General features: G+C 35.9%; 1 protein-coding gene across 1 annotated transcript in view; it reads right to left on the bottom strand.

Annotated features, from left to right (window-relative positions):
* The window catches only part of PTEN (phosphatase and tensin homolog), an 84,112-nt gene that overhangs the window by 14,667 nt on the left and 55,193 nt on the right, over positions 1 to 14,252 (bottom strand). The window contains exon 5 of the mRNA NM_001003192.1: positions 12,142 to 12,380. Within this exon, the coding sequence (NP_001003192.1) occupies positions 12,142 to 12,380 (239 nt within the window). The remainder of the gene's footprint in view (positions 1 to 12,141; positions 12,381 to 14,252) is intronic.

Here is a 14,252-nt window from a genome sequence, read left to right as displayed (position 1 = left end):
CACACCTATAATGCAGCTATTTATATAGTGAGTTAATCTCTGTCAAAAGGGCAAGGCAAATGTATAGAGAAAGAATATATGAACCTACCAGATGTCAACCCTGGATTAATAATTTGTGTGTAAATATAAACTGAACCAAATTACTGACACAATTCAAAGAGAAACACTGGAAAGTACAATTTAAATTTAATTATTTTACTATCAAAATATGCATAATTTCACCTCTATAGTTTAACTTTGCAATTCCTACCAAGCACTACCTCAAATTCCATGTATTAAACTAGCAGAAATAACAGAGTTGGAAGACTCAAATATGTATGGACCACGGGCTTCAGTTATATCCTTCTCTCTAGTCTCATCTCTCATGGCCACAATGCACACTTACTAAATAATTAACAGTAATAAATCACTGTTATTTAGATTTTGAAATAAAAAGAATAAAACTGTACTGAATTGATATTGCAATTTTTACATTTCAAATATTTCCTGAATGCATATACTGAAAACAACTGTTTTTACCTACTGCATTTTGACGATAAAGACTAAAATCTCTTAAAATCTAAGAAATGAACATGTTAATGATCTTCAAAAATTTATTTTATACATATGAAAAGAAGGCTGAACTTCAAAGCTCTTAGAGATTAAAAGATGACTACATGTTTTCAAAATTTCCATTCTTCATTCAAATTAGCCAAGAACATTAAAGTCAAATTGGTCTGTAACCATTTCCCCAAAGTATAGTTCCACCCTCTACCACTAATGACAATCTTATATTTGTAACCTTTTTTCCTCAAATGTAACTTTTAAAACATTCTAATCTTAGTTATACTTGACATTCTTCAGGTCGACTTCACACCACCTTGCTGGCCATCATCTCAAAAAGCAGCCACTGCTTCTTCGATTCCCTCAGGTTAACAGACCAGGAGGAAAGGCCCGGGAAGATGTGTGGTGCTCCTCCCTCCCAAGGGCTACTGCCTTTACTCAGTCTCACCTACTACTTCCAATCTTTCATTTCCATACCTTGTTCTTCTGGTACACACTTATTAAACTCTCAACCGCCAGGACTGCAGCACTATGTTCAAACCACCTCTCTTCCAATCCTGTCTCAGACATCATCCTCAGTGAATTTAGCTCCTATTTTACTGGGAACTCTTGAGGTTATCCAGTGTGGATACTCTCAAAATTCCCTTCTCCCATCTTAAAATTTTTTTACTCCTGGCCATTTTGTAAGGAGTTCATGTCAACATAGGTTCCATTTTCGCAAGTGCTCTATTAATTATCCTCTCCCTGGCATTTGTCTTTGTTCTACCTGTCTCCTCCTAATAATCAGCTCAGGTAACCCTTATCCTTTATCCAAAACAATTCAAAGACTGAAAATGCACTCTCTCTCCAAATCTTGTATCTCTCTCAAATTGTCACCCTCCTTGTCCACATAAATTCTCAAAGGTAAGCCTCTGCTCCTTAACTCACAGGAGTCTGTTATCATGAGGCTGATTTCTTAATGGTCAATAGTTCTTAATGGTCACTAACAGTTATTTCCTATTATTTGCTTAGTCCCATCCTGTATCCTTTTTCATTGCCTTTTTCATTTGCAAACAGTAAACCACTTCAACTAATAATTTCAAACACTGATTGTATGAAAATGCCAATCAAATCAATACATCTCTTTTAAAGCTCTTTTCAAGGAACAAGAAGAGAAAGGGGAAACACAAAGTATACATTAAGTTTGAGAAAGTTCTCTGCCTCTGTGATAGGAGATCTTCTCTAAGGTTTTCTCCTACCCTTACTATGTCTTCTCTTCTCGTCCCTAGCTGTAGGCACAGCTCAAAAATCTGACCTGAGCAAGCCCTTCTTTATCAATCCCCTTTGTTATAGTAGTTTAATTATCAATCTTATACATTATCTCCAAAGCCTATATCTCTCAATATGACTTTATTCCCAATTCCCAGTCCAGAATTTCTAACACTGGAATGGACATCTCCAGCTGGAAATTTCAGAAACACTTAAAATACAACATATCCAAAAACTGAAGCTTTCCTATTCTTGCATGGACCAACCTCTATTATTTACATTGAATGATATTCACTATATTCCCTGGCATCTGAGCCCCAAACCTCTTTGAATACCACCAGCACCACTGTTTATTGAACTATTACCATGTTCTTCACATTGTTCTCAGTACCTTAATAAATATAATTTAGTACTCATTAAGTGGGTATTATTGGTAACACCATTTTATAGATGAGTTAAGGTCACACATCTTGTAAGTAACAGAACTAAGTTTCACCCCAGTACTCCCAACTCCAGAGTTTACACTCAACCACTGATACTATCCTGCAAGAGTAAAGGAAACAACCTGAGAGGCAACAGTGAACTACACAGGGTTATAGAAAAGAAGGGTAAAGAAACCCTTGCACTACAGCAAAGCCCCAGGCAGCAGACTAAAGACAGAGACTGGTCAGCAGATCAACTGCCTGGGACATACACACAATGCACATGTGCGCACACACACACAGGATGTACAAAATGGAAAGCACACTAGAAGTCAAATTCATTTAGAATACTCTTAGTAGATTTCTTCACATCTATTCAGATGCCAAAATCCAGACTTTGACATACCTCTCAAAATACCAGTTCTAGTTTTGTGTGGTAATTCTAATTCAGTCACCTCCTGCAATGTTGCAATAGCCAAATGATTATCAGCCTCTGATTTATCTTCTCTCCAAACTATTTTTATACTCCTCTTTGATTAACTTGATAAAAGTGTAAGATTAATCACACTAACAATTCATAATGCTATATGGTTTCTCAGTGACTACTCAAATAAGAAAATGTATCACACACTGTAATTCCATAACATAAAAATACAGCCCAACCTCTTTTCCACTCATATCTCTCACAACAACCTTAAATGTGCTTTTACTTTTGACCAAACCAAAGTACTAATTTCTCCCATATCATACTTGCTGTTTTTTTAAGTATGCTATCTTTATCAAATTAAGGACATTAATCTGCAAGCAGTCTGGAAGTCTTATATATTTTCTAACACCTAGACCAACTAGATAACAGAATTATTTGATACTTCCAGGCTGGATAGCAGCCACCTGAAATACAATTCAGATTAGGTACATGTTGAGGGCTCCTACACATTTTCATTGTTGGATAGTCTGCTCAAATTTTGTATTTCACCTTGAAGCAATGATGTTCACTGAAAATTGCTTATTTCCCATTGAAATTTTCAAATTCATTAGCACAGACCTAAATATAATTTTGTTACCTCCACACTGTAGTTGTCACCTTTCTCAAACTTAATGTATAATTTGTGTTTCCCCTTTCTCTTCTTGTTCCTTGAAAAGAGCTTTAAAAGAGATGTATTGATTTGATTGGCATTTTCATATAATCAGCGTTTGAAATTATTAGTTGAAGTGGTTTACTGTTTGCAAATTCACAATCTTTATTAATCCCTCTTTCCTACTGGTTATTATCTTAATAATCTCTAAAATATATTTGTATTTCCCCCATTGACCCAAAATTATGTAAGTAACTGGCTTTAAATTTCCAAATGGTTGATTTGATTTAACTTTAAAAAAAAAAAAAAGTCCCTAGCTGGGGACGCCTAGGTGGTTCAGTCAGTTAAACATCCAACTCTTGGTTTCGGCTCAAGTCGAAAGGGTTGTGGTATCAAGCCCTGTGTCAGGCTCCTCATTCGTGCAGCATCTGCTAGAGATTTTCTCTCCCTCTGCTCCTCCCCTGCTTGCATTCTGTCTCAAATAAATAAATACAATCCTTAAAAGCATAGGGAAAAAAACAAAATTATATATTAAAAAAAATGTCTAGCCATTCCGAATTATAATCAAGGAATGGGGTTGACCTATTTCTACTTGGAGATGAGATTTTCTTTGCAGCTGACCTAATGAATTATTAAACTTGGTAACTGATTTCTGGATGACAAAAAAAGAAAAAAGATACATTTTGTGGGGTATTTTTATTGTATTATTCAAGCCATCTATGTATCTTATTTTGAACCTTCTTGATCTTCAAGTAAAGATTCCTATTACTGTTGCTTTTCCACCAATTTTTTTCTCCATTTCTTCCAGCTTTTGCTTACTGTATTTGATGTTACATTTAGCACATAAGAGTTCGTAACTAACTGATAAATCTTCATAATCTGGAGTGTACCCTGTGTTAATATAAACTGACATTCTTGATCTAGTTTTATACATTTTGTTGTAAATGCACTCTGATAATGATATCCTGTCATCTTCTTTTAAAATTTACATTTGCCCAATGTATCTTAAATGAACCACTTATTTTCCTAACCTGAGTTGTTCTATGTAAGTCTCTTGTATATGACTAATCTCTTTAAAAAACCCAGAAACTTAGAAGTATAGGTTATACACATCTCTCAAACCTAGAACACTGTCCTAGTACTTCCAAGCCAGAATTCAACCTGGATACAGCACAATACAAGATATGAAAGGTTTTGCTCATATTCTGTACCCTTGAATCATCTTCTCTAAAATGATTACAATCCAGATTCCTCATTTAAAAAAGTATTTTTCTACTTCAGTAAACTTCACTGGCACTTCCAAACTCAGAAATAATGTCAATGTTTTAAAATAATAGTTTTTGCCTGAAGCTTGAAAATCTGTTTCAGAATGTTCACAACAAGATTATTACAGGAAAAGTAATTCAACAAAGGAAGAAATATAGCTCTTAGGAATGGTCATCATTACAGTGACAACATGTAACAGTAGTTCTTATATATTAAGCTAAGTGCCAGACATTTTATATATACTAGAACTTTGTAAGACAGAGACTATCACTTCTATTTCAAGGATAAGAAAACAGTCCTGGTGCACATAATTATCCTGTTCAAAACCCAGACTTGAATCTAAATATGACTCTAATTCTAGAACTTTAAACTCCAATGTCCTGGGTTTTACTAACAGCACACAAACTTACAAGGTAATGCAAAAGAAGTCATGACCTGTTTGAGCACTGTTTTTCCCATTTATGAAGAGTCTCCAAAGTTTATTCTGGTGCTTTGGTTCCATGAAACTTATTGTAAGTAATGTATCAATAACAGTGCTGCATGAACCACAGAATCCTTTCCAACTAATACAGAGCAGACCACTGGCACTGTTGTCTCTGTACCTCATCCCTTTCCCCCTTGGGAAGCTGTCATTCCCTCTGTGGTTTTGTGGAGGTGGGATGGGCTCTATTCTTCAGCATCAGATATATGTCCCAAGCCTCCAGCCGGAATGTTTGGTTCAGGGATGGGTGCATACTCGAATCCAGGTAAATCAGAACCTAATCTAGGAATTTCTGCTCTAATTGTAATTCCCCTCCTACTGCAGTTATTCAAGTAGACAGAATGTAAACCTGGAACGACTAGGAGTCATACCTGGCTATTATTTGCATAGTGCCTCCCTGAAAATAAAGCATACAGAGAGAAAATGGGAGAGCCGAGAGAGATTACCCATACCTGTTAGGCATCTAAGTCTGGGCCAGAGCTCTTTAGGCTATATAAGCCAGTATAAATGTCTCCTGTGTTTATGCTCCTTTGAATTGGGCTTCTGTGAGTGGAAACTGAAAGAGTTCTAATGCATTATAATATAACTACTTTTTTTTTTTCTTTTTTAAATTTCTATTTCTACTTTGGGGATCAAAATAATAAAGAGTAATAATTGGGACAAGAGAACAGAGCACTGTAGAAAGAATACTAGATTTGAGGTTAAGAGATAGTTTGAGTCATTACACAGACAGATGAAATGACCTCGGATAGACTGATCATCACAGATTTATTTGATCATTTATATCAGAATAGGTCTAAACTAAATCATTGCTAAAGTTCTTCAAGATATAAAAATCTTATAATTTAATGAATATGTAAATTGTATAAGAGGCTTAAATACCATGTATTAGAGGAACACAGTTTAGCCCAAAAGAATTAATATGTTAGAAAAAATAAGATTGTTATATTAGGAGTTGTTCTTTTTGTTTTGTTTTTATTGAAAATGAGAAGAATTAAAGTTTAAGTAAGGAGAAAAATGAGAAAATTTTAATAGGTTATCATATGGGGAAATTTAGTAAGTAACTAGAAAACATAACCTGACTATATCATCAGGACATAAAAATTCATTCCTCAGACAAACTAGAAAATTTCCTCTTCTTGGGATCACTCAGAATAAAGTTAATATTTATTATTTCTAGAAAGTTTAAGTCTTCATTACAGATAAGCTAATGAACTCAAGTACAGAGATCATAATATATATGAATTTTATCTCTAATAATTGCTTTGAAAACAAAACAAAAAAGAAATCAAGAGCTCAATTTTTTTCTCTAAGAGTTTAATCAAAGAAAGTAAGTATTAATGCTTACTTTACTTGCCACCATTCTAGAAGGGTGAGGAAAGGCAACAGAAAGAGAGAGGAGTAGCAGAAATTCTGGGTAAGTTTGTCATGTAGAAATTTTGCCTCTTTGAATTCAGATATTTGGGGAATCTTGCCAAAATATATACTTACAAGCACTAGCAGGATGCTTTATCTCTTTCATTCAGTTTACAATAAATCCTGTGGGTTAATGATCATTCTGATACGTAAGCGTAAGTAGAGACAGTGTGAGGCATAGGACTGGCAGGAACCAGCTCTGCGAGCTGCCCTGCACCAGGCTCTTTGGGGGCGGGGTGGGGGTGGAGGTGTATAGGGAACTGCTGACAGTGGCTTTTACTCATAAAGTAAAAGGATCAAATCTGCAAAGGAATGACTCTTAGGGAAGTGTAACATCGTTGCCTTCTTCTAAATTATTGAATGAAAGAAGGACTCTTCCTTCTCACAAGCAGTTACTGTGCCTTCAGAAAACATGCTTCCTTAGAGGAGGTGTCAGTTGTGCTCTAGCTTCTGCGCAACACTCCAAACTTGAAGTATTATTGGGGTATTACTAACACAAGGCACACTGTCCGGTCCGCTGGCACCAACCACTCGGCCATCTCATCTGTACCGAGCCTGCCGAGGGAATGGCAAGACTGCACCAGATGACTCTGAGAGTCCCTGCCAAGTCCACAAGTTCTCTGCTAAAACAGGACAACTGGCTCTTCTTTCTTCAAAACAAGAGTGGGTAGGAGTAGGGGATCAGGAGGTGGGAAAGGGTGAGGGGGACAAAGGAGGGATGTGGAGAAAGAGAAGGAGGAAAAGAAACAATAACCTCCGATATCACTATCACCAGAACACAACTTTCTTCTGAATGTTTCCCTATAGCTGAAATTAAGGATATAAGCAAAGTCACATTAAAGACAGTTTTAATAATATTAAATGCCATATAAATGGAAAAATTGATAAAATATATGTATCTCCTATAATAATGGTTCAGTTAAGATACTTACTTCCCTGGAAGACTTCCACAGTTGTGTAACAACAGCTTTACCATGTTCAGCTTAGCTCATTTCTCATGATGAAACTATACTTATTAAAGGTTAAAAACACATTATTTCACCAGCACCCTAACCATTAAATAAACATGTGATATATCTGGAAGTTTTCAGAAAATTAAATTGTCAAAGATTTAAAGGACACCCACAGCACTGTATTTACAAGACTAACAACTTCAAGCTGTCTTTATTCTCCTTAAGTTGGGTCCACTAAATGCCTGAGCGTCAGTTTAAAAAAAAAAAAAAAAAAAAAAGGCTATAAACTGAGGAGCCTTGTCAAAATAGGCCCATTTTGGGAGAGCGTGTCCCTATACAAGAGATTAATTCTGAACAGTCTCAAAGTTCCTTTGCAGCTCCAAGATAGCAGAGAACAAAGTTCAACAATGTGCAGGGGACTCAAATTTTACTCTGAATGCTATCAGTCACTGTTTGAATAATCCTAATCAAAGCACTTCATCTTTCTGGGCCTCTGTTTTATCATTTTTAAAATAAAAATTCCTGCCAAAAAAGGTTCATAATCTTACACCCATAATCTTTATCCCTTTAATCTAAGCTTTCTAACGCTGTTTCAGCATAAAATGCAAATGGAACCATCAGTAAAATATAGTCTCATCAACAGCATCTGCTCATAAATTTCTTTTTGTCTTTTTAAATATCCACAGAAATAAAGGTAGGAGCACATTAGGATACTGCTTTAGACCACAGCTGAAAAAAATTCCTCCAAAAATGGTCTGGGTATATTAATTAATCATGAACTAAATAAAGCACAACAGATCTTAATGATTTATTTTGACTCCAAGATGCTAAAAGTGATCAATTTTGTCTAAATTACTGAACTCTGAGTCTTTATACAAGAGCTAAATAATGTAACAATTTTACTGAGTACACACAGAACTCCATCCTCTGTTAGCCTGTTATCTTCTACTTGGGGTAGATTCAAACCTATGAGAGGAAGAAGAAAGCAGTGTGCCTGGAGCATTGTACAAAATACAACATACTGCATTTGATTTTCATAAATACTTCTCTTACTATCTTTTCACTCTGGCCCCTAATACACAACAATATCCCACGGGCCTTGCCAGTTTACCAAATCTCTCTTCACCTTTACAGAGAGATAGAATTGACCATATTTTCAGATTGTGAGGGCTACAATATCTTCCCAATGACAAATTAAAATATGTCCTCACTTTTTGACTATGAAGACTTTTCTTGGATCTAACAGAAACTGCTTACGCACCATTGGGTTTTACTTATATCCCTGAAAATGATGTGAAAGACTATCCCGAGTGCTTTTTATATGGCTAGTTCCCACTATCAGAAGCATTTAGTGAACTCTCCTGAAGAAGCATCTACATCAGACAGAGTGTGTATGTGTGTAGGTGAGTGTCTATAAGACGGAGGGAAGGGGGGGAAGAGAATGTGTGAGAGCACAGCTTAGTTAGGAAAGGTTACAGACTACTCTAAAAAAAAAAAAAAAAAAAAACACCTTACCCCCCAACTCAAAATCCTGATTAAAACACTCTACAAGTCTGTTGGTTGTAATGCCCAAGAAACAAAAAAGTTGCAGCTGAATGTGGTAAAGGCAAATACTTTAAAAATGGTGGAACGTGTGTGTAGCTTGCAACAGAAAAGTTAAGACTGTTGCAGTATCTCTAACAAACAAACCTGCGCATTCCAGAAAAACCAACCACTTTCTCTAAAACTATGAAGCAGGGCATGAAAGGACTGGAAATACCACTTCCCTTCAGTGTATGATGACAGCTTCTCAGTTTAGCCAGCTACTAGTTTTCATCAAATACATGCACGGTAACATAATCAAAGAAAAATACTTATTTTGGAGTCCTCTTTGGAAACCTGAGGGAACATTAACATCTTCAAAATGCTCCCAGAAAAGTTCTCCGGAAGAAATCTCAGTATTCTGTAGATAGAATACCTTAATATCTGGCAAAATATCTGGTTTGGTTGCTTTGGTAAAGATAGAGCTCTCTACATGTCACTGTGACTCAATCCTTTGTTCATCATTATGTATTGGGGTGCAAGACTCTATCATTGATCCTGGGAGAAAGCTTATTTATTATTGTGGAAGTATTCTACTACTTCATGAGTGCCAAGCCTTGAATCACAGCCTGTACAAGAGGATTTGTCATGAAAAATCTACTGTTATGAAAATAGCCAAATTCAGGAAAGCCAAGACTTTCAATCAAGGGCTTCTCAAGAGGTTTTGTCAAGAAGTGGGAGCAATTATGAAATGTTTCGCTACACATAAGTTCCCTAGTTTCAGAAGGATTTCTACGGCCAAGATTTTAACCGCTGTTAACTGGATAAAATACAAATTGATTTACACAGTTTAACTCTTCAACCTTGAAACTAAAATATGAAGTCATAATCCCTTCCTAACATAGTATTATGCCAGGATCTTGCCAAAAATGATCTCATTAACAGCAAAGAAAAGGATATAAAATTAACTTATCTGAAGAATCTTAGAGAATTATTTTTTGACATAAACCTACTTTCATCTGACAAAAGAATCTATAGATTCCATTTGTTCTTTCGTGAGATAGGGTTTTAAGCACTTATTTTCACCTAAAACAAAGTCAAAATGGATTGGACATCAAAGAAGACATAAAAGTTGTCAAGTCAAAGACGATGGCTTTTTAGTTTTAATGTATTGTTTAAAACCTAGGACCACCTGGGTGGCTCAGTTGGTGAAGCGTCTGCCTTCAGCCCAGGTCATCATCCCAGGGTTCTAGAATGGAGGGTCGCTTCTCCCTCTGCCTCTGCCCCTCCCCCTGCTTGTGCTCTCTCTTCTCTCACTCAGTCTTTCTCAAATAAATAAAATCTTAAAAAAAAAAAAAAATCTAAATAATAGCAGCCCTTTCATTAAAACTACTATTGGGCAGAACTAAAGCTTAATTTTGATTAATTTGTAACCATTTAGATTTATTCACTATCTTCAAGTAGTGGCCCTGCTTTTTCCATTAAAAAAGGGGACATAATTCTTATTTTCCACGTTAAAAAAAATTTAGTGTAATTAAAAACTGTAAGGAAAATTTTATGTTCATGTATATCATGCACATTTTTAGTGAGAGGCTATTTATAGCTTTCATCATATTTGTAGAAGGTATGTAACATAAATACTTTGAGAGCCATGGACTTAAATCTAGTGTTCTGGCTCCATATTACAGAGCTTCTCTATTTTTACTTTAAATTCGTTTTACTTGATTTCTTTCCCACAACTACCATGTCTACTGCTCATCAACCCTGCTCTAAACTCCTCCTACTGCTTCAGCAATTATACTCTGTTTTTTTTTTCCCTTCATTCTCTTTTTCCCTGTGCTGCCCTGCATTTATTCTAAGTGTACAACAAGTGACCTTCTATATTTTTAATCAGTAAAAGCAACTGTTTCCTCGAGATGATGAAACGATGAGCCACAGTAAACATCTCAGGCCCAGGCCCCTCTAGAATCCACTCCACTGCTATCATCCCAGGGTGTTCACAACATAAAGAAATATAAGGCAATCTACCTTAATCAATATTCACTAAAATCAAGTATGAATATAATATTCAGTTTTATAAACTATCGCCAATATACAGCACTTGGCATCCTTAGATGTAATTTTAAAAAGTCACAAAGACAAAACAAGAAATGAGGAAGGAAAAAAGGAACCAGGAATCGATGCAACTACTCAGCTAAGATGGTTGAAATGATCACTTATCTTTGTTTTGAAGTTGAACTAAAGAGAAATCAGCCTAGGAGCACCTGGGTGGCTCAGTCGGTTAAGTGTCTGACTCCTGACCTCAATTTAGGTCTTGATCTCAGGGTCATGAGTTCAAGCCACATTTCCTTCCAAAAAGGAAGGAAGAAGTGAAAGAAGGCAGGCAAGTTATTGGAAGAAAACTTTCCTGATTGTAAACATTATGAAAACTAGAATAAACTCTGTACATAAAGTTGTGATGTCTCCCTCAGTAGCGGTCTCTAGGTGAGTTTCTCTATCTGGAGTGGTTTGGGTTTCTCCTTCTCAGAGACAGAGAAATGTACAAAATCTCTTCGCAAGAAATATAAACATATTGTGTTCACACTTGCCATCCAAAGAAATGAATCCCTTGAAAATCACTGTGAAAGTTCTCCCAAGTTTACGTTTTCCACTCAAACATACTTACACAGATTAAGTTTGTCACTGATTTAACACAGTTTTTATTAGCCTTCTGAATAAGAGAACCTTTGACTAATCTTAATATAACTACATTCATGAATATTCATATCAAAGAATAATTTTCATGTACTTATACAAGTAAAGATCACACTTTACTAGGTAAGAGCATTCAAGTTATTATCCAGACACTTTATTCTCAAGCAAGGTTCAGAAATACCAAGCTTACTTTTGATCAGTGTACTGCTTTTTTAAACGCTTTTTCAGGATTTTAGAGACCAAAATATGCTAGACAGTTAATGGGTAAGATTTACTGGCATGATATGAAAATGCTAGCATGAACAAAAAAATTAAAAGAATCAGTAATTTGCTAATATGACAGTTAAGGTAGTAAATGATTTAAATGTTCAGAATAAAGAAATAAGAGTTACCACAATAAACACCTCAGGCCCTCACTCTAGAATCCACTCCACTATCATCCATCTTTTTAAAAAACCTGTTTTCCAATAAATTCTCCAAGAAAGAAAAAAAAGAAAGAAAAAAAATCAAATATAACTTACCTTTTTGTCTCTGGTCCTTACTTCCCCATAGAAATCTAGGGCCTCTTGTGCCTTTAGAAATTTGCCCCGATGTAATAAATATGCACAAATCATTACACCAGTTCGTCCCTTTCCAGCTTTACAGTGAATTGCTGCAACATGATTGTCATCTTCACTTAGCCATTGGTCAAGATCTTCACAAAAGGGTTTGATAAGTTCTAGCTGTGGTGGATTATGGTCTTCAAAAGGATACTGTGCAACTGTGGTAAAAAGATAACCTCAGAATTAGAAAAAAGTCTTTCCTGAACTGTTTATTAAAAGTAGGTTAACTTTAGAAACATTGCATGTAAGCTTAACAGATGTTTAAAAGAAAAACGGAACTCCAGAGAAAAATAATTTGCTGTCTGATAATTTTCCAATTTTTGAATAGAAAATAGTCTCTCATTAATTCTTAAACCTACCACTAGAGAGAGAGGCTAAGCATTATTTTCCCCCACTTTAATGAAAGAGGAAACTTTGCAATGGAGAGGGAGCACACGTCAACATATCAGAGGGAAGAGGCAAACTCAAAATGAAATGGCACACAGGTTTCCTGTCAGGGCTCTCAATGCATTTTCTGACAAAAGGAGTCATAATATTTATAATACTACGTCATCACAAAATATATATTCCAGAGAAAGTATAAATAACCGATAAATCAATGATGGAAAGGATTGATTTTACACTTGATATAATAAAAATGCTAAGTGTGTTATTTAAGGATGGTCTGGCAAATGTTAGTGTTGTATACTATGGATTTTTAAAGGCATTTACAAAAGAAACTCAGAAAACTACTTACAAAAATCTACATAGTTGTAGTAAAGTTTATCTAATGAAGTTTCAGATCTTTTCATGTGGATAGTCATAAAAACCCCAAATTTCTCTGTTCCCTATAGTCAGAGCTAAGCATTTTCTTTTAACCTGCCTAGAAATAGTTTAGCTATATCACTATTAAATTTCTTCTTATTGGTCCCTGCCTCGGTTCCACTCTATTAAAATCCTTTACTGACATTTACTATATAGAATTACCCTCTGTGTCATCTAAATATGTGAAAAGTATGCCTTCTATCTTCCATCAAGTCACTGATAATGTGGAACAGGACTCAGTCCATTAAGTCCTCTGTTGTGTTGGGTGAGCCTGGGTGGCAGATGATGACAACTATCACGGGGAGTCACCGGGAAGGCCTGCACCTCAGCCTCGGCCCAGCTGCACTGGCATTCCATCTTCATCTCCCCAGAGGCACAGAAACATCCAGGAAACATTGCTCAACGTCTATTTACAGCTAGATACACCCTAACTAAAACACACTTCGCCTGGTAAGGAGCAGCCTAAATTCACAAAAAAGGAAAAATTCTTAGTGGATCTGTACTGGCTCTCAACCATTAATGCTTCTGAATTCTCAAAGCAGCTGTCGGAAAGTCCGTTCTGGATTTTCAGAAGGCATCAATGGCAAGCACATCAACATGTAGCTCACGGAATCCAGCTTCTCTTTCTGTCACGGTAGCATCTGCCGGGCTTCTCTCTACTCTCCAGGTCTCTTATGGCTCAAAGGGTTCCACAAACAGAGATGGAAGTTCCTTTGTGGGCTCTCAGAGGAATTCACTATCCCTGGAGAAGAACCCATTCAAAGTAGCTCCTGCTCGCATCTGTCAGGTTCCTCTTATCCATATTTGTCACATACCCTTCTCCCTGACTGGCCCCTGTCACGGTTCCACAGTTATTAAGTGGCTCTGCTTTCTCTTAATCTCTTACTGCTACTCTGCTCTATCTATAATTTCTTACTGTTACACCAAATGCCTCCAACAGTAGATATAACCCTCTCTTCATTTTATTGTTAGTCTAGACATTTTTCCTAATTCTTACAGTCTACTCTGCTATTTAGTATTCCTACTAGTACTGGCAGGTTTATTTGGTAATTGCTTCCTACAACACAAGAACAAAATTACATTTGTTTTCCAAATTGTCAAAGACCATCTTTAAGACAAATATTTATTTACCTCACTTAATAATTGAGATTATTCATTACTGCTATGACTGTTAAGATTTAGTGTACTGGTTTTAAGTTATATAACATAATACATTACTCAGCAGT

The sequence above is a fragment of the Canis lupus genome, chromosome 26, assembly GCF_011100685.1.
Source record: "Canis lupus familiaris isolate Mischka breed German Shepherd chromosome 26, alternate assembly UU_Cfam_GSD_1.0, whole genome shotgun sequence".
NCBI lineage: Eukaryota > Metazoa > Chordata > Mammalia > Carnivora > Canidae > Canis > Canis lupus.
The sequence above is the reverse complement of the archived record's forward strand: the minus strand, read 5'-3'. Positions and strand labels throughout refer to the sequence as shown.